This window comes from Dama dama, chromosome 5 (assembly GCF_033118175.1).
Source record: "Dama dama isolate Ldn47 chromosome 5, ASM3311817v1, whole genome shotgun sequence".
NCBI lineage: Eukaryota > Metazoa > Chordata > Mammalia > Artiodactyla > Cervidae > Dama > Dama dama.
The window spans coordinates 125,454,519-125,475,461 of NC_083685.1; the positions used below are offsets into that span (position 1 = coordinate 125,454,519).

A 20,943-nucleotide genomic window follows, 5' to 3' on the forward strand; every position below is an offset into this window, starting at 1 on the left:
TAAAGATTCAGAAGTCTGTTTCATGTCTTTATTGACAAGAGGGGGGAAAAGGGTCACAGCATTTCAGACTTGATTCAAAGACACACGCGGCAACAAAGGGCACCCACGAGTGACAGGCATGGTCCCCAAGGCCTGGCTCTAAGGCCATCCCGGAGGGTGTGGGTGACTTCTCAGCCCTTCCCCTCAGCATCTGTCTCTTCCTCCTCTAAGCCTCACGGACTCCCCTGAGATCAGTTAGAACTGTGCATAAACGAAGTCACTCCAGAGGCGGCTGGGCCCTGCCTGGCCGGCGTCGCCCGCGTGGCAGCCCTGGGCAGCTAGAGAGCGTGGGGCACTGCTCACGTGACCCCACCCCAGCCAATGGCCAGGCCTCTCTCTGGAATGGTCAGCCGGGCTTTCCCCGAGGGAGCCGGCTTTTCAAGAAAAAAAAAACACCAAACTTGGTTCACGAAGGGCTTGGGGAAAATACTCCCAGAAACCTTAAGAAACAGTCCCTCTCAGATTCCTGGAGCGCTGAAACAACTGAGACTGTCGCTGGTGGCCCGGGGGGAGAACCTGGGGAAAGGCTTCCGCTGGTCCCTCAGAGCGCTCAGCAAGGGGCACGGCGGGCTTCGCGGACTCCACGGTGGACCTGTGCGAAGCATGATGAGAAAGACGCGTCCAGAGGGGCTGCCCTCCTGCCTCCTCACTCCTGCTCCTCCTCGCTCCTGCGGGTCTGCTTGGGCTTGAGGCCCCAGACGCCAAGGCTTGCCTCCTTTCAGTCTGACGGTGCTTATTCCCATTGACCAGAGCTCCTCACCCATCAGCCTCTGGTTGACAGCAGCTTTAACTTGACATGTTCAAATCTTTTTTTTTCTCCCCCGAAAGATGTCAGGATGGACACCTGCAACCATTCTGCAGGGGCAACGGTTTTTGTAGGTAGCAGTTCCTCTAACATTTTACAGCTCTAAGAATCCTGGGCACGGGCCAGACGTCCGTGGTGCCGACAGGCACGTTCACGCTGGGGTGTAGACACGGCGTGTCAGCAGGCGCCCAGACACACTTCTCCCCTACTCTACACACAGACATGTGAGGGCAATGTGAGGTTCCTGTCTGAGGGAACCAGTCACAGGCTCAAAGACACTTGGCACAGTCGATAGTCACTTTAAAGAAACCCTGACCCCAGACCCATGCGGTGAGCAGCTGAGTTGGGTGGCAGAGGGAACCTCAGCTAGGAGCCATGGGCTTGCAGGGTCTTTTATGGACAAAGTGCTCCCCACAGGCACTCCCCCTTCTCTGGACCGCCTGCCACACTAAAATTCACCGGGGAAAAGCCCGTGTCCTCGGGCCCCTCTGCACCCCACGACTGCTCGCCCAGACTCGGAAGCTCGGACAGCAGTCCATCATGAGCTCCGAGGCCTGGCTCCCGATCGAACACCACTGGCTCATCAATGCCTCGGCCCCCACAGAAGGAAGCGGCGGCGAGGGCCGGTCAGATGAGGGGGTCCTGGGCCCGCCCGGCAAACGCACACACACTACGGCGGATGGCGTGGGCTCACAACCACTGCCAAGGTCAGAAACCAAGAAGACACACAAATATCGCACTTTCAATCAAGGCATTTCCGAGACGACCACAAAAACAATGCCACTTTTGATACTACAACCTACCATGTTTGGCAATTTTCAGAGGAAACGGCCGTCTCCACCCCAAGGCAGCAGAGGGTCCAAAATCCCTGTATCCTCGGCCCCAGTTTAACAAGTCAGGGAAGGAACACGGGCCAACTGAGGGCAAGCAAAGGCTGCATAAGCAGTTACACCAACACCTACAGCGCCCACCAGTCTGCGTGTCTGACTCGGTGCAGGACACCGCCGGCCTCGGACCTCTTCCTGGGGAGAAGGTGAGCTATCTGGGGCGGGGGGTGGGGTGGGGTGCCAGCTGCTGGAGGCAAATGAGGCAAGCCGAACATGGGGCAGCTGGTGGCCTGAATCCAGAGCTGCGACCCCCCATCCTCCCCTCCTCAAAGAGGCTTTGTTCATAGGAATGTGGGGGTGCTCTAGAGACTCTATCCTTCACCGAAACCTCAATTCAGCAGCCTAAACCAGACTCCTCTGCGTCTGCTGCGGGAGTCTGGGGTGTGTGGGAGAGAAAGGTGGTGTGATGAAGCAGCTGCCCACGTCCAACAGGGCACACTCCGGTGAAAGCGTGGCACAGATCAGGACAACCGTCTTTCGCGATCCGGCCTCGGGGAAGTACAGCATCTGCAAGGACCTAGGCCCTCCTCCACCCCGCCCCATCCCGAGATGAGCTCCACCTGGGAACCCAGCCCAGCGCTCTCGGAGAGGTTTGTTACAACACCGGCTACGAAAAGAAAAGCAGGTTTCTGAGAAGGTATTGTGCAGCCGAAAGTGGCATCTGCCTTCGGGTTCCTGTGGGTGGGGGTGGGGTTCCTTTGGTTTTGACCAGAACTCTCCTCCGCTGGGGGCCAGGTGCGGCTGGGCTTGGCAGTAGCTCGGTTACTGTACAGGAGCTCGGCTGGGCGCGCTCGTCGCTGAGGACTCGGAGTTTACATCCGAGACCCTCTCTCCTGAAGAATCTAGAAGGGGAAAGTGGGGGAGACTGAGGCTTGGACTCTGGGTGCACACTCCTTATGGGGGGGTGGCTTCCCAGCCCATTGAGGGAGGAGAAAGAGACTGGAGTGGCTTCCCTCTGGACCCCGTGGAGCAGCAGCAGGACGACCCGTTACCCCGAGAAGTGAGGCAGAACCCCTGAAGCACTGCAGTGTGAAGACGCTGGGTCAGGGCTTATGTGCTGCGGGGCCACCTCCCCTGAGCGGAAGGACACAGCCACCTCACCACACATGGTGGAGGACCACTGCGGGCGGAGCAGGACCACCTCACACAGAGGAGAACCACCTCCCCTGAGCAGAAAGATACAGCCAGCTCGCCACATGTGGTGGAGGACCACTGCGGGCGCAGGAGGACCACCTCCCCTGAGCGGAAGGGCACAGCCAGCTCATCACACACCGTGGAGGAGGACCTCATGCAGAGGAGGATCACCTCACGTAGAGGAGGACCACCGCACACGGTGGAGGATCACTACACACGTAGGAGGACCCCCTCCCCTGAGTGGAAGGACACAGCCAGCTCACTGCACGCAGTCACCGCAGGCGGTGGAGGACCACCTCCCTGAGGGGAAGGACACAGCCAGGCTCACCACACACAGAGGAGGGCCACCTCACACGGAGGAGGACCACCTTTCCTGAGCAGAAGGACACAGCCAGGCTCACCCCACACTGATGACGGAGACTCACTGTGGGGATGTGTGAGTGGCACAGTGGAGGAAGAAGAGAAGAGTGTGCAACAAGCTTCCAGTAACCTCAGGGTGTTGGGGTGCGGGGGGTGTCACAGAGGTAACCAAACACCTTTTCTCTTGAGAGAGAGAACAGTTTCAAAGTATAAAAGCAGAATCCTTCCAACTCTGAGTTTCAAAATTCTCACCTTATAGGAATCAGTGGCCATTAACTTTTCTTTTTCACTGATTTGACAGAGCCTGGGAAAAGACTACCCTACTTTAGTTCATGTGTCCTAAACTAAAAGCCCATGTCACTGCTTCAAAAATCCTGGTTTAAATGACAACAGTCAAAAGGTCAAAACAAAAGGGAAATGCAAAGCTGGCTTGAGAAGGAAAGGGATGATCTGGTGAGCAGCAGTTCAGGCAGGGCTGAGCAGGGGCTGGGAGCAGAGTCAGAGACGAACGTCGGGCAGAGCGACTCACCTTGGCCTTCTCACTGGGCTCGATGACAATGCCGTTGGTAGAATTGTTCAGTTCTCTGGAGACAACACAGAGGAACTCTGCCTGATCCTCGTTCCCGTAGTTATAGGAAGATCCGATGCTGATGAGCTGACCAAACAAGACAGGTCAACATTTGGACAGGGATCTTAAAATAATTAAGGGCCACATGAATCAAACCCTCCTCCTGACTGAGCTTTGTTGTTTTGCTTCTCAAAGGACGAAGAACTCGCTGGGACTATCAAGGCCCCAGGGTACACCTGGATCCCAGTTATTCACCAGCGCATCACCAGCAAGGGTTTCCTGCTGTGGCCTGGCTTCCATCCCTGGCTGGGGAACTAAGCCATGCAGCACAGCCACAAAATCAACCATCCGACCAAACAAAAAAAACCCACTAACTCTTAAAAAAACAAGCAAACAAACAAACAACTTTGTCTTTAAAATTTTATACCAGGGAAAAAATACTTCTGGAGTGGAAGTATGACATTTTGCAACCCATAGCTGAACAAGAACGAGGGATACACAGAATTGATTCTGCCATGGAAGATAACTGTGAGGAGTCACCCAGTATTGGTGCTGAAGACAGAGATACCTGTGTTTGGTCTATAATGTAATACTGTTGACCCAGTAACTTTCATTTAAGGTAAGCATATGGTGACAGTTCAGCTGACCTCTTAAATTCTACACAGAAACAAGCATGATTCATTGACTTTATAATACTGTCGTTCGACTCATGCTCAGCCTCCCTGTGTGTTTTGAAGACAACAGATGAACAACTCTGCCATCTAATGGAAGAAAACAGTAAAATCCTGGTTCTCAGATGCTTTGTTTCGATGTAGCACAAAGCTACAGAACAGAAACCCACAGGCTGATGGGGAAGGACCTCACCAGGCTCCAGCTCGTCTGAGCCCGTCATGCCATGCCTGCTCACCACGCCGCATGAACAGGGAGGGTCACTGCTGAACCCTCGTCTTCTTCAGCTACTTATTCTAGAATGTGTCAGCAAAGCACTTTTGAAAGGAATCCCTGAAGGAGAAAAACCCAAAGAGGCACTTTCAAGCCTAAAGAAGCTGGCTGGCTCCCTCTGGGCAGAATCACAGCAAGTTCTGGATATAAAGCCTGGAGACAGGACACTGTTCTCAGTCTCACCCAGCTCATCGCACCCTGCCATGCAGACTGCACATGGAAGGCCTCTTTCCCCTGGCCCTACCCGACTCCTAGGGTGACCGACTGGCTACAGATGGTGACAGAGTGGGCTCCTAGGCGGAGATGCACCTCATGACACGTTGTTTAGCTGCCAGGGCGTGTCCGACTCTCTGCGACCCCACGGACGGTCACACACCAGGCTCCTCTGTCCACAGGACTCTCCAGGCAAGAATACTGGAGTGGGTTGCCATTCTCTTCTCCAGGGGATCTTCCCAACCCAGGGATCGAATCTGTGTCTCCTGCATTGGCAGGTAGATTCTTTACTACTGAGCCATCAGCGAAGCCCCAAGAAACATTACCTGTTCGAATTTCCAACCATCGGACATAGTGGATACCATCTGTGTGAGCTCCTCCTCTTGGCACTGCAGGACTCGGTACACGTGCTTCACGGGGCCCTGCGACAACCACACACAGGCCTGAGCAACAGTTTCAAGGACACAGTTTGCAGCTGCCTTGGTGAAGCTCTTCACAAGAAGAAAGACTGGAAAGGAGTGTGCTTGCAATTTTTTTCTTGGCAGCCACCCACTACCCCCGTTCAAGCTGCACTGTAGTTTCTCAATAAAAACTTATCCAGGGAAAGAAAGAAAATATAGGGTCCAAGAACATGAATAAAACAAAATAATCTTGAACTTCAGAAGGATGAATTATGTGAGCGACCATGCTGATAAACTTAAGACTTCATCTATTTCCCAAAGGAGAAAACCGAGTAAAATTACTCAGGACAAAAAGGTCACATTTTCTTCTTCAGTCTTTATAGCTAACACACATGCTGAAAATGTATCTTCGTTTACTGAGAATGATACCTTATATGGAAACAATACATTAAACAGGGACTCTACAGTGTACAAATGTTCAAGCTAGTTTACCTACAGTGAACAAATGTTCAAGCTATTTTACCCTCTGCTGAAGCTACCTCAAAGTGTTTTGTGTTACATGGTAACATTCCCGTGACAGACAAGCCTATGGTTCCTGGCACAGACCTCTGAAAAACTATGTCAGCTCCTGAGTCACAGCAGTGTCTTTTGTATGCTAATAAGCTCGTTGCCAGAAAGACCCAGGGGGTTAGAGGGTTAGAACTTTTGGCCCTGCTCCCTTACCATGGGGGAAGGAGGAGAGACCAGAAATTGAGTTCAGTCACCAAAGGCCAATGATACAGACAACCTTTCCTACTGAATGAAGCATCCTGAAGAACCCCTAAGTAATGGGGTTCAGGGAGCTTCAAGTTGGCAAACACATCCCTGTGCTTGAGGGGGGTAATGGATGCTGGGGACTACACGGGGACAGAGGACCCTTTAGGCCTTCACCCCATGAATCTCTGCATCTGGCTCCCCATGAATCTCTGCATCTGGCTCTTCATTTATATCCTCCATAATAAACTATAGTAAGTATAGCATTTCCCGAGTTGCACCAATTATTCTAGTGAATTACTGAACATGAAGGAGGCATTGTGGGAACCCAGATCCCAACTAGCATCCGCGCCCTGGGGAGTCTGACACTGACTCTGAGTGGTCAGTGTCAGGACAGAACCAAATTGTTGGTTATCTGGAGGGTGTCAAAGATGAGATGTGCTGGCCAGACTCAACTCTCTAGAACATGAGCTAGATCGGGAAGCCAAAAGGCTGAGCAACTGAGGTGGACGCCCCAGAGCTGCAGCACGAAGGCCCCCACACTTGACCTACATCGACACTTGCGACCTGGCCCACAGGGAACGAGAAGCCGGTTGTGAGACGGCTCAGGTGGCTGCCCGGAAGCAGGCTCGCCAGATGTGTTCCTATTCACAGGACAATTCCAGGCGCACAGGACTCGGTATTTAGCAGTCAGGGACCATCGGTGTTGGGTTCAAAGCTGCACACTTACTGCCCATCCGAGAGGGTGAGAGAACCAAACAGCGGCCCAGGTTCAGAACAATGAGACGCCTGGTCATGGAGAGAGGGGTCAGTTATCTTCTATCGGATTTTAAGAAAATCTGGACCATCTTCTTAAGAATGATGAAAACTTAGCCTGTTTTTAAAAAGGACGAGTTGGCTTCAGCTGTCTAGAAAATTAGAACAATTTGGGAAATGCTGGATGAATAAAAACAGTTACTAAGTCCCACGGGCTACAGGCCCCAAGGGCTCCACCCTTCTCTTCCAGTCTTCACTGCAGTCCTGGAAGGCAGGTGTCAGCTTCTTTCTACACGGAGGACACTGGTGTTCAGGGCACAATATCTTGCCCAAGCAGTGTGGCGACTAAGTGGACTGGAGGTAGAGCTGGGATATGAGCCCACATCTGCCTGACAACACTATACAGTCTTTCTCATATACTTTGTCCTTCTGAACGAGGTTCCATTCAATAATGTGCTAAGCTGAAAAAAAAGAAAATTCCTTCCACATAAAATATAGGACAAATCTTGTGACAATTTCAATTACCCTAGCCACACACTTCGGGAAAAACCAGGTGTTTTACACTGTAAGATGCAGGGCATCGCAAAGACCCGACAGTGGCTGCAGCTGTCAAAGTCCCAGTTATTTAAGATAACTGTACCGCCTCCTCTTTACTCTCCTCTTCCCAAGTAAACCATCACCACTCTGAAATGCACCAAGACCCATCTCACAGCAAAAAACGCTACCGGGGATGGCAAAGCAACAGGATGGTGGCAGCCACTGGAAGTGAAGTGAGGTCACTGGAAAAGTGGAGGAGGTCCTCCACACCCTGGGCTTTACCTGACTGTCTGCCAGGTGTGTCTCCTCTCAACACAGGCAAGGTGAAGGAGACGCTGAGTTTGAGGAGACAGCCACGGAAATCCACACTCCGCCTTAAGGTGATGTGGGACAAACGTAAAAGGGGACATCTGTGAACGACATCAAATCCACTGCCCACCCAGAGTCCCACTAAATAAAGGGGACAGGTGGAAAGGTCAATTAACATCAAAAGGGTCTTGACATTCCTAGAATAAAAAAGCTTCCAGCTAGGTATAAATCCATGAGCCTCAAAATCAAAAAAACTAATTAACTTAACTACTGTCATCAAATAAAAACCTCACAACACTCTCAACGAATTCACTGACGGTGAAGAATTCAGAGTGTTCAGGTGCCATGGTTTGAATGGTTTCAAATTTTATACTTGATGGTACCATCAAAACTTATATTAAGCAATCAAAGGTTTGTTTTTTTGTTTAATGTGAAAAACTGAAGATGGATGAGATTCGCAGAACGTCTAAGCTATTACGTATCTGTAATAGTGAAAGAAGCCACGTAAATATACCAGGAGATGGCAAAAAAATTGGTGATGCTAGATCATATTTCACATGGTAACCTGCAAACCAACTATGAGTTCATCTTTGAACATTAAAAAGGAGACTTTCATCCCAGGTTTCAGCACCAAAAGAAAAAAAAAAAGCCTTTCAGCCACGGACCAGATGGAGAAGAACTAAATGAGTAAGCCTCCTTTCCACCTTCACAAAGTGCTGAGATAAAATGCAGAACATAGTCCATTCTTCATCATAGGGGCCAGGTGGTCATCCAGATAACTCCATTCAGAGCCAGAAAAAAACGTGATACATGAAGTCTAACACAAAACATGCGAGGAACCAGTTTCTGCTTTTGAAATTCTGTATTGTGACAGATTAGCTCTCAAGAAAACGACCATCACCAGTACCTGATGGGGCAGGAGAGAAGTCAGCCTGGAGTCGGACTCTGTCCCATTGATGCAGTCAAACCCTCTCAAAATACCTGCCTGTTTTTCCTGCTAGACTTTAAACTTCTTGAGGGCATGGACCTCCCATCAGTCGGGGTCCCCAGGGCCTAACAGAAGTTATTGTGGCCACTTGCTTAAAACTGACGATGGGTGATGTGACATGAAATGAACTAAGTGTGCCTCACTGCCTTCCCTGCTCAAACTACACAGCAAATTCAGGTGGATTTTTGTCACCATATCTAAGAAAATCCAGACTTCCTAAAAGAAAGAGAACCTTGGTATTATTTTCTTAGAAGCGTGATTCACAAGCCATGTGCGAAGTCTATGCCATGCAAGTGTCTGTTAGCAGCTGGCTGTGACGTGGTCACAGGCTGAAGGCTGGTCCTCATATAGAAGCCAACAGGTAAACAGGTAGAAGCAAGACTTCGCTTGGCCCCCATGTGGACATGGAGGGAGGCAGATGCTCTGCTGGAGAGAACAGGCTTTGAACCTCAAGTTCGGCGACTCCTCCCACTGCCATATGGCGAGCAGCCACTATTTCCCGTTCTTCTAAGGGGACATGGGCCTGTTTCGTTCTCTTTGTGATTTCTCCTCTGTTTCCCTGTTCTGAACAAGTCTGGTGGAATATGTGCTGCCTGTCTGGCAGATGGACCGTATGCCACACGGAGACCTCCGGCTCACATGGGAGATGCAAGGCTCTCAAACGGTACTTTGTCCGTTTCTGATCACCTCAGACATGGGGACAAAGACTGACACGTGGGATATTTTCCCCTTAAGAGTTCAAAACCCATTACCTGTGAAGTTCTGTTCTCGTTGTCCCGTATTCTTTCCTTAACCAGTCGCACGAGAGATGCAATGTTGTAAAACTCCGCTTCCTCCAGCACGCCTAGAAGGAAAACCGACCTGTGGTTAGACGTGTGTGAACTCTCCAGAAAACAGCAGAAAGAGGCTGGAGAATACGTGCTTGCTAAGAACTGCATCTTTCACATGCAGGTCTAGTCTCCCTTCTGCAGCCTTGTAAACGCTTCTTTGCTGTTTGCTGGGTATCTGTGACCTTTTCCCCAACGTCAGCGAGGCAGGCACGAGAGTCTGCTCCGTTTACTGTTTCACCCCTGTGGTTTCCCACCTGCCACCTTCCCTGGCTCTTCCTGCTCCTGCTCATCAGCTGCAGGACACCTTGACCATATGGCACTCAGTTCCTGGAGCTAGTCCCATTGGATAACTCTTGAGCTTGCAATTTCTACCCAGTTTGTCCTAAAAGTGACCAATGTCTCTCTCTCTCTGTGTAAGTGTAAATTTATGTGGACCAGTAAAGCAATTATCCTTCAATTTAAAATAAAAAAAATGTTTAAAAAAGGAAAAAAAATTATGTGGACCAAATTTAACAAGATGCATGTTATTTGAACAATGTAAAAAGCAGTCAATGAAAGAATCCCATGCACAGGACTTCCCTGGCAGTCTAGTCGTTAGGATTCAGTGCTTTCATGGCCGAGGGCCCAGATTCAATCTCTGGTCAGGGAACTAAGATACTGTAAGCTGTGTGGCATGTCCAAAAAAAAGAATCCCATGCTTAACAAAATCAAAGGCCTGGAACAGGACAACTAAATGGGATGTGTGATCCTGGACCAGGAGAAAAAAGCTTCTATAAAGACTTCTGTTGAAACAATTGACAAAATTAGAATGTAAGCTATAAAGTGTTTATCAATATTAAAAATGTCCTGAATTTGATAACTATATGGTGGTTACATGAGAGAATGTTCTTGCTTTTGAGAAATAGACTGCGAAGCACTAAAGGGTCAAGTCTGTAATCTAGTCTCAAGAAGTTCGGAAGTAAAACTGTAGAAAGGGGAGAGGAAGGAGGGGGGAGGAGGAGGAGAGAGAATGAATGAATGATAATGCAAATATAACCAAAACTGTTGATTTTGGTGAATCTGGATAAAGGGAGTTCTTGTACTATTTCTGCCCTTCAAAATCATTTTTTTAAGGCATTAGAAAAGATGTTTAAGATTCTTCTTTTGAAGAAACAAGACTACCCATGAACTGTAACTGCTGTGGATGGTGGGTGCACGGAATTTATTCTATTCCAGTTACTTTGTATGCATTTGAAATGTTAAGAAAAAAAGGGGGAGGGGGCATTAAAAATAAAAAGGGAGACCGATTCCTCTTTTGACAGGTTTTAACAGCAGTGTTCTTCAGCCATTTCATTAGCGAGCACGGCCATTTCAGCTTTCTTATGCAGAGAGAATGCTCCCAGGTCAGGGTGCCCTGCATCAAGGGACAGGCTCCCATCTTCAACTGAATGTCTCAGTGAGACGAAGATAGCCTTTTAGAAAGACGTCTAGACCCACTTATAGTCCAAGTGCCCTACAAACCAAAAGGATGAGTCAACTAATGATGCCCCTGACAATGGGCTGGAGAATGAATTAGGTCAGATGCAAAAATCAAGGAAGCATGAGACCAGTCTTAAATGAGGCCAAGCCTTCATTATTCTTTTTCTTTTAATAACAGCTGCAAGTTCAGACTAAAATTGAAAGAATAAACACCTAAATGTCAGAGATTTGCCGTTTCATGCTGTGGATATTCACTGCTAGTAATAAGTCAATGCAAAAAGAGGTCCTGATAATTTTGCAGGTCCAGAAAAAACTCTACCTCCAAAGCTGAGCTATGCATCTTCCTTCCCCCAAAGGAGGACGAGAACAAAGGGGCTCCTTCAAGACCCTCTCAGACTAGACTAGGTAACTGGAGGCTCCCTACTTATTTTTAAAAAGCTTTGCTTCCTGTGCACGTGAGCCTGCTGAAAATCTCAAAATTCAAATCTCAGGACTTTCCTGGTGGTCCAGTGGCTAAGACTCTGTGCTCCCAACACAGAGGGCACAGGTTCGATCCCTGGTCAGGGAACCAAGATCCCACATGCCACACAGTATAGCCCTCCCCTCACCAAAAAAAAAAAACAAAACAACAACCTATGAAAAATACATTCTAATCTATGAAATAGTTTTAAAGATTTGACCTGAACTTTGACGAAGCCTAGCACAGTGTCCTTACCTTCTTCTGCCAACTCCTTTGTAATGATGAGCTTCCCGTGGCGGAGGTAGTTTAGGATTGGACCAAAGTAGGTAGGGTCCCTGTCAATCAGATAGGCCCCTGTCTCGTCCTGCCAACCAAACACAAGGGTATCACTGTGGAGCTTTCATATTAAGTCAGGGCAGGGTCTCCACCTGTCTGTCACAATTCATAAGTGAGAGGGCAAGTTCTATTAGATGTTTATTACTAACTACTGGCAAGAAGGCTAGCTTTACGGGTCTTGTACTTCAAGATCATTTCTGGGAGGGTGTTGCAGACGTATAGTCATATTCATTATCTAGGCGTTGACTTGAACTTCTAAAATCTTTACTCAGACACAATTACCAATCTCTTCTCAGCCTTTTGGGTAAGCTAAAGCGTAGATACAATTACCAACATTTTTCCTGTGGGATATTTGTTATAAAGAAACAGAGGAAGAAAATGCCATAGCTGTGTGATCTAAGTTTCTGCTTGAGATAGACATTCTGACTTCTCTATTGTCCCTGAATCACATTCCTAATTCTAAGAAAACCTCTGTTTATTTGGCAGTGCTCCGGAGCTGAGGGCCAACGGCAGTGGGAGTCTGCGTTGGCAGTTGTAACTCACACACTCCAGATCTGTGCCCAGAGGAAGCTTGGCATGGCCGGGACTTGGCTCTGAGCACTTTTAATCCTACTCATCTTTACAGTAAAGGGAACAAGAAGAAACTGGCTTCTACTGCAACAAAGATTCAGGACAGATAAAATCGTTCCTTTATAATAAGCAAGGTTTTGGAAAACTCTTTTAAGTGAGGGCAGGACAGTTTGCTTTCAATCTGAGATTATAGGAGAGGTAGCAGATGAATAAATGAAACTAACCAATGTTTACTAAACCCTAACTCTGTTGCAAGGGAACAGCTAAGTGCTACATGGGATACAGGCGATGCAGGCAACAGTCAATGCTTTTAGGTCAGAAACTAAAAGATGAACGTGTAAAGTTAAAAAAAATCAAACAGCTCAAACTGAAAATGGGCTAAGCGTCTTGTCACCTCTCAACTCTTTGGTTAGCAGCCATGCGTCTTGCCCAACGGTACTCTTTGGGTTTCATTTTCCCTGGTCTTAATCCGTCAGCTTAGGTTTGCATTGGTAAAGGACAACCTCTTTCCTAGGAATGTATCTGAGCTCAAACCGGGACCTAAAACAGTCACAGTTACCAGATACGAGCCCAGAGAGCAGGACCACAGGAAAGAAGTGCGGGATCATGACAAGCGCTTCCTGCAACTGTCGAAGCCATCATCACACCCAGGCTTTCACCCAACTGGGCAGAGGGGTCCGAGGGGAAGTCTCAGAAAGCTACCTGGATGCCTTAGCTCGCCCTGACCCAATTCTGGATGCGTCTGCCACAGGCGCTGAGGGTCTTGACGAGGAACCAGGGAAACGAGAAAGTCGGGGGAAAACTCATGCAGACCTGAGGGGCTGGGATGAGGTGCAGAGAGGAAGGGGAGATGGGGTGTGGAGCGGACTCTCACGGGTGAGGGTGGGCACAGTGCGGGGAAGCAGCCGCTGAGAACGAAGGGTGCGGTCAGAGAGAAAGTCTGCGTGCGTCTGGGGCTGGGGCAGAAAAGCCCCCAGGACTGGCTGGCGGGGAAAGATGAGGAGGAGGGGGTCCCGGCCCCAGGTGCCCGCCGGAGAGAAGCGCGTCGCAGGAAATCCGGGGACCAGCCAGAGAGGAACGAGGGGGTCCGAAGGCCGGGGGCGCGCCCGAGGGCGGGGCGCACCTTGTCCGAGTCCAGCTCCGGGTCCTCCTGGCAGCAGAGGCGGCAGAGAAAAGACTTGGGCTCCCGGCCTAGGGTCTGCCTGGTGGTCACGAAGTAGGTGCCGCCCACGTTCAGCCGGACCCAGCGGGCCGCGCCACCGCCCCCTGACCGCTCCGGCGGCCCGGGACCCGGCTCCAGCGGCTGAGCGGCAGCGGCGGGGGGTGGGCGGCCGTGCCCGCGGGGCGTGGGGCCAGTGGGGCGAGGGCTGGGGGGCCCGCGGCCCGGGCCGCCCCCGTCGCCCAGCCCGCTCCCGCCGCCCCCTCCCAGCCCCGCCATGGCCGGGTCGAGCTGCAGCTCCGCCATCTTGGGCTGCTGCCGCCGCCGCCGCCGCCGCTTGCTGCCCGCGCGCCGCCGGGCCGGCCCATCTCTCGGCAGGGAGAGCCGGGCCGGCCCATCGGCGGGGGTGGGGCCGCGGGAGAGAGACGGGAGCGCCCCCAACCAGCGTCCGCGTCCCCGGGCTGTGGAGGCGCTACGCCCGCCTCCGGGGGCTGGACTTCCTGAATCATCCCTCGTCGCTATTCGCTGGACCGTAAGACAAGGCCCGCCCTCTTGGGTTTGTGATTGGCTGAGGGGAGAGCTTCCGGTGATCCACTTCCGTTCTCTGCTGCTGCGGACTGCGGGCCGCCCGGGGTCGGTGAAGGTGAGTGAGCTTGGGGGCCTCGAACCTACCTGAGCGCAGCGGGTTCCTCAGCTTTGTCCCTGCATACCTCGGCTCGACCCTTGTCTCGCCCCTGCTTCGCGCGGCTCCTCTTTTGCGCCCTCCTCCTCTCCTCTCCCTCTAGCGCGAGGCCGCAGAGGCCAGTTTGTGTTCTCTTGACTTTTAGGGCTTCCACTAACCTTTGTCTGTCCAGCCCGACTCCAGCCTGGCGGCTTCAGGAGTCCGGTTTGGAGGCTGAGAAAACGTTGCCAGGACTTAGTTTTAGCCTGTTTGGTGATGCCCAGCAGGCTGGAGGGCTGTGCGTTTCCCGTCTGAAGGTTCCAGCTTTCGAGCGTGTGGAGCTTTCAGAGCTTCTCTAGTGCAGGGTTCCTTTACCGATTCAGTAAATATTCACTGAGCACCTGCTTGTTCAGGGTCTGTTCTAGACGCTGGGGATTCAGCAGTAAATAAAAGACAACAAACCCATTTACGAAGCTTCCGAGCTTGGAAAAGTCTCTGCAAGGGCACTTCCATCTGGTGTATTTAAAGGTCACCCGCCCCTCATCTCCACTCCAGGGAACATAAGCTATCTTGAGAGTGAAAGGAAGAGGCAGATGTTGGACATGTGTCTTCTTTCTTTTAAGGCCCTGGGGAAAATTTCCATCTCCTTTGTGACCCACCCCATAGTTTATAAAGATCTTTAACGGTTGTGATAACTTTCCACGTTCTCTCACATTCACGTATGTATTGAATACATTTTTTTTAAAAAGTATGTCCAGTATACTCAGGGTATGTGCTAACACGCAGGGGAGCATCAGGCGTGAATAAGGTGTGGGCGTATTACCAGTCTAACGAGGAGTGGATAGAGAGCCCCTTAAGTTTGTAGTGCAAATTGGTGTGCACAGTTGTATTTGATATTTTTAACAGCCTTTTTTGGCTAACAGGGCTTATTGTCCCCCTTTTTCAGGTGAGGAAATTTTGGTCCAGCGTCTGCTCTATTTAACTAAGCCTTGTTAAAATGTGAATATGTGTCAGGTTCTGTGCACTGGAGAATCAGTGAATAAAATGTAGGCTGAGTGGAAGTGTTTTTAAATTACTAACTTTTATGTAATGCATGAATATTGCTTTAGCAATGTTTCCAAAGGTACATGGAGTGCAAACACTGGATAGTTGCATTTTTTTCTTTTTTTTTTTTAATAACTGGACTTTTAAGGATAAATTAGGAGATGGGGAAGAGAGGGTATACCATCTAGAATATATTTGTATGCCAGGTTGTACACCTTGAATTTTAAAAACTAAAGTGTCCTCTTCTGATATTGTCATCCTAATTCCTTTAGTTGACAGATATACCCACTCATATGATGCCGATCTATTTCTTAAAACTTGAATACTTCTGTGATGCCCTTCAGAGGATTCTCTCCAAGAGCCCTGTTTTGATCTGACCTGTTGTATTTTCCAGGATCTCAAGATGGCTGGACGGAAACTTGCTCTAAAAACCATTGACTGGGTAGCTTTCGGGGAGATCATCCCTCGAAACCAGAAGGCCGTGGCTAACTCCTTGAAGTCCTGGAATGAGACCCTAACCTCCAGGTCAGTACCTTGCTGAGAGGGAGCTTGTGGACTTGTGGTTTCATGTGGAAACAAAAATGAATTCTGATGTTCTTCTGGCAGAAAGAAATTCATACATTTTCTAAATACTAGTGAATTTTTTTGTTTGTTTTTTGCATTCCTGTGATCTCCCTCCTAGGGAAGAGTGTGGTGATAGCTCCAGGACATAGGAATGAAGAACAGGGAACTTGCTGTGTGAATTTCCTCTTGCTCATGGAACAGTCCTAACTTTTGCTTTTCTATGTGAGCAGGTTGGCTACTCTGCCTGAGAAGCCACCTGCCATCGACTGGGCTTACTACAAGGCCAACGTGGCAAAGGCTGGCTTGGTGGATGACTTTGAGAAGAAGGTGAGCCTTCAGGCAGCTAAAGCCCTGGTCTTGTAACATGGATGTGGGTGGGGGAGCAGGACTGTGGACAGTTCTACAGGAAGACAATGAGGAAAGAGGAGTGGTGTTAACACTGAGATCCCAAGGGAGGCTCAGGAGAGATGGGTGTGGCCAAAGGTCTTGTGATGAGAGATTTAAGTGGTAAATAGGTGCGGAGAATTCAGGGTTTCCTCATTCAGCAGGTTTCTTAACCTAAGAAAACGGTATAATAGAGTCTTAATCCGGGAGCCAGAGGGCTGTTGAGTTGGATGTTTCTGCCCGACTGCCTGATTTCCTTCTGCACTCCCCACCTGTCTCCTTTTAAATCAGACTGACATTTTTCCTACCCTTTTACTGTTTTCCTCTTTCCTCTGCTTTTTTGTTGTCCCTTGTAGCTGTGGTCTCTCCCTCACCTATGTTTCTTCTTATTTTTACAATTTATTTTTTGACTGTGCTGGGTCTCTGTAGTTGCGTGGGCTTTTCTCTAGTTGTGGTGAGTGGGGGTTTACTCTCTAGTTATGGTGTGCAGGCTTCTTATTGTGGTGGCTTCTCTTGTTGCGGAGCAGCAGAGCTCTAGTGTCTGAGGGCGTCAGGATTTGTAGCATGAACACTCAGTAGTTGTGGCTCCCTGGTTCTAGAGCACAGGCTCAGTAGTTGTGGTGCATGGGCTTAGTTGGTCCACCGCTTGTGGGATCTTCCTAGATCAGGGATCAAACCTGTGTCCCCTGCATCGCCAGGTGGATTCTTTAATACTGAACCACCAGGGAAGCCCTGGCCCACCTATATTCTGATGTTAAATTTCATCATCCGGGGTTCGCTTGTTCATTCAGCAAATACTTACCAAGGGCCCACTCTGCTAGGAACAGTGCTCAGTGCGGGGGCCAAGACACTAAGTTGTTTTCTAGGGAGAAGCTTTCATCCATCTCTTATGCAAACATGACTTCTGCTACCTGTCCACTAGGGTTTCTTTTCAAAGAGTAATCAGGGGACTTCCCTGGTGGTCCAGTGCTTTAGATACTGCTTTTCCACTGCAAGGGGCACAGGTAACCACCCGTGGTCAGGGAACTAAGATCCTGCATGCTGTGTGGCACAGCCAAAAAATAAAATTTTTAAAAAAGAGAGAAATCAGAATTACTTTAGAACTACAGGGTTCTTTGAGGTCATCAAGTCTGCCTGTCTTTATCAAGTGAAGAAACTGAAGCTCATTTTAGTAAGAGAATTGTCCAAGGTCTCCAGCTAGTGATGTGGCAAAGAACCTTGAGCTCCTGTTGCCAGTCTAATACTCTTTCCAATAGAATGCCCTAGATGCCTGCTCGTACCGCCTGGAATGGAGAATGTGTTTTTATATGATGTATTACAATTAGCAGCTTTTGAGTCCTTCTGGGGGGACTCCTGGTGATACTAACAACAGTTCGCTATTCCTGTGTTTGTAGTTTAATGCCCTGAAGGTTCCTATACCGGAGGATAAATATACTGCCCAGGTGGATGCTGAAGAAAAAGAAGATGTAAGTAGTTGAGGCTCTTACTTATTCTAAAATTCTCTTAATTCCTGACAGTTCTGTTTCTTACTAGTAAGGTTAAGATGGAGTGAATTTAAAGGATCGCTAAAAAGGGATGAACTGTTAGTAAATGCAGTAACACGGATGAACCTTAGGATAATTATGTGAGTGAAAGAATCCAGCAAAGGAGTATACACTGTATGACTCCACTGCTGGAAAACTAAACAAATTCAGCTAAATCTCTGGTTACCAGCAGTTGCCTGGGGTTGGGGTGGAGGGGATGATAAATATTAAATTGTCTTCATTGTGGTGACGGTTCCACGGATGGATGCGTATATCAAACCCTATCAAGTAGTAGTCTTTAAATATGTGCATTTTATTGTATGTCAGTTATACCTCAACATGACTGTTAAAAACAATCAAGGAGCTGAAACTGGGCAGGAAAATTATACACGGTAGTGAGTAGTCCAATACCCGTTTGCTTGAAAGTACTGAAGGCCCAATGTTAGAACCCAGGTGGCTCCCCCAAGGGGAAGTCTGACTAGGTGGTCAGTGGCTTGTCTTGGCCGTGAGGCAGGCCCAGGTGAGGCAGGGATTTGTAGGTTGCCTAGGTGAATACCTAAAGAACCCTGGGCCTGCCGCCTTAAGCTGGTTCTCCTATACAGGCTTCTTTGCGGGTGTCGGGGAGAGCTGCAGTTTTCCCCCTAAAGCAGAATCCCCCAAGCAGTCAGAGGAGCCCACCTCCTCTGCAGAGTGTGGGAAAGCAGTGGGGGGCTCTGGGACTCCCCATGCCTTGGGAGCCTCGGGGTCAGGAAGGTACAACTTGGTCTCAAAACAGAATTTCTCCCTTCTCTTAAAGGTGAAAAGTTGTGCTGAGTTTTTGGCTCAGTCAAAGACCAGGATTCAGGAATATGAGAAAGAGGTAAGGATGAGCCTTGGCCTTTGCTTGTAATCCATTTTCTTTCCTTTCGTGGCCATGTGTCCTTCACCTAGTAGCAGTCACCTGCTTTGGGTTCTTTTTTTGTATCTCTGCAACCCTATTTATCTTGACACATTTCCCCTCTTTTTTCAGCTGGAGAAGATGAGGAACATAATTCCATTTGATCAGATGACCATTGAGGACTTGAATGAAGTCTTCCCAGAAACCAAATTAGATAAGAAGAAGTATCCCTACTGGCCTCACAGGCCAATTGAGAGCTTATAATCTCGGGTCCGGGAGAAAGCTCTGGCCCTCGAATTACAAACTCTGGACATTAAAAAGAATTACATGGTGCTGTGTGTGTCTGCTGCTTTGTGGTTGAGATAATTAAAACTCTGGGGTGACCTCACTGGGAGCAGAGCTTTTGTTGAACTGGAAAGGTGTGCCCACAGGTGTGTGTGGTTGTCTAATGGTGAGGATGTGTAGGAAGCAAATTACTGAGGGCCCAGGGCTGCGGTGGTGGTGGTTGTTCAGTAGCTCAGTCGTGTCCGGCCCTCTGCGACCTCATGGACTGCAGCACATCAGGTTTCCCCGTCTTTGACTACCTCCAGGAGTTTGCTCAAATTCATGTTCATTGAATCAGTGATGCTATCTAACCATCTCATCCTCCACCACCCCCTTCTCCACTTGCCTTCAATCTTTCCCAGCATCAGGGTCTTTTCCAATGAGTCAGTTCTTCACATCAGGTGGCCAAAGTATTGGAGCTTCAGCATCAGTCCTTCCAATGAATATTCAGGACTGATTGCCTTTAGGATGGACTGGTTTGATCTCATTGCTGTCCAAGGCACTTTCAAGAGTCCTCCAGCAACACAGTTCAAAAGCATCCATTCTTCAGTGCTCAGCTTTCTTTATGGTCCAACTCTCGCATCCGTACATGACTACTGGAAAAACCATGACTTAGTGACTAAACAATTATTATAGCAGAATTCCTTGCAGGATGCCTGAGCAATGCCAGGAAATACAGGCAGTTTAAAGGAAGACGAGATGGGGAAAGTGCTGTTGTCCTTGAAGTCAGAGGAGCTTGTATGCCTACTGCTCACACCTGCCCTTGACCATTTACTTGCTGGTTCTAGATTAATCAGCCGTCTCCAGACTTTTCCTTTCCTCATTTATGAACGTCAGAATTGTAATAAGAATGAAATGAAATAATCTGGGAAGCTTCTCAGTAAGAAAGCAATCTAAGCAAAGGCATCCGACTTGATGTGTCTTAAATCCTACAGGAAGAAAACCTACTGAGAAAAAGACACACATTTCAACAATTTTGTGACATTTCTGCCAGAGGTTGCAGATGGAATTTATGGGAGGAGATCAACAGTGGCTGATAACGCTCAAGAAAGTAATGTCTTAAAGGACATAAGCTGAATAGATCCTGGGGCACCATCACCCCTAATTTATAGTGCAGGGGATGAGCTGAAGGTAAAATGCAACTAGGGAGCAAGGCTTGTTCCACTTAGAGCGGCTTCAATCATGATCAGTGAGTTCAGCAGTCAAGATCTACAGAAGGCCTTTCATGCACAAAACAGGTACCACATGCTCCCTCCCCACTGCTGTGAATCATTGAATTGGCACCCAGCCATCCAGCTGAAGATCTAGGGATGCAGAAAAGTGAAAACGGAATCTTTTGGAGTGTGGTTAGAAGGAGGAAGGGAAGAATCAATGAAAGGCCTGTGAAACTTTTGTAACATAATGGGAGGGGAGTCCCTGGGATTTCCCTGGTTGTCCATGGTTAAGACCCCTCACTTTCACTGCAGGGGGCGCAGGTTGGATCAGGGTTGGGGAACTAAGATCCTTTGCAGCAAGACCAAAAATTAACAGATGGGTCCCTAGCATTTGAGGGAAGGTGTTGGAAGACTTACAGTAAGAAACAACAGTGAAAAACTAACATTATCTCAGTCCCAGGCATTTATGAAGCATTTGGGGGGGGGGGGGGCACTTTGAGTTTTATATCCTGAATTGTTTGAATTTTTTGCATTGAGCATGCATTGATTTTACATGAAAAATTATCACTAGTAAAATAGGATTGTGCTTTTCAGATCACTAGAGAGAAAGAAGTACTTCCTACATGGCAACAGTTAAAGATATAAATCAGCAAAAACATAAGTAGCATAAACACAGAACCAAACACTTAGGATGATTACGAATCAGTAAATACCTCTATTAGAAGGGAAAGTTTCTAACTGGGTCAACTCAAAATCCAGGTACAAGCTGTCCATCCTTAAAAAGTTAGGACCTTCCTTGGAGGCCCAATGGTCAGGATTCAGTGCTTTCACTGCCCAGCAGGGTTCAATCCCTGGTCCAGGAGCTAAAATCCTGCAAGCCAAGTTGTGGCTAAAAAAAAAAAAAAAA

At 48.8% G+C, this 20,943-nt stretch overlaps 2 protein-coding genes across 3 annotated transcripts; one reads left to right on the top strand and one right to left on the bottom strand.

Moving 5' to 3' along the window:
• Positions 1-14: 14 nt before the first annotated feature.
• On the bottom strand, positions 15-13,826 carry KCTD2 (potassium channel tetramerization domain containing 2). The gene is made up of 6 exons (XM_061144878.1): positions 13,470-13,826; positions 11,696-11,804; positions 9,445-9,536; positions 5,275-5,370; positions 3,755-3,880; positions 15-2,573 (listed from the first exon to the last, which is right to left on the bottom strand). The coding sequence occupies exons 1-6, from the start codon at positions 13,809-13,811 to the stop codon at positions 2,544-2,546; spliced, it is 795 nt and encodes a 264-aa protein (XP_061000861.1). The 5' UTR covers positions 13,812-13,826; the 3' UTR covers positions 15-2,543.
• Positions 13,827-13,999: 173 nt separating this feature from the next.
• On the top strand, positions 14,000-18,911 carry ATP5PD (ATP synthase peripheral stalk subunit d). Of its 2 annotated transcripts, none has more exons than XM_061144879.1 (6): positions 14,000-14,148; positions 15,605-15,735; positions 16,005-16,101; positions 17,553-17,624; positions 18,478-18,540; positions 18,691-18,911. In XM_061144879.1, the coding sequence occupies exons 2-6, from the start codon at positions 15,614-15,616 to the stop codon at positions 18,820-18,822; spliced, it is 486 nt and encodes a 161-aa protein (XP_061000862.1). In that variant the 5' UTR covers positions 14,000-14,148; positions 15,605-15,613; the 3' UTR covers positions 18,823-18,911. The 2 variants fall into 2 exon arrangements, with proteins under 2 accessions (XP_061000862.1, XP_061000863.1); XM_061144880.1 differs by lacking the exon at positions 14,000-14,148 and adding an exon at positions 14,864-14,885.
• The last annotated feature ends 2,032 nt before the right edge of the window (positions 18,912-20,943 follow it).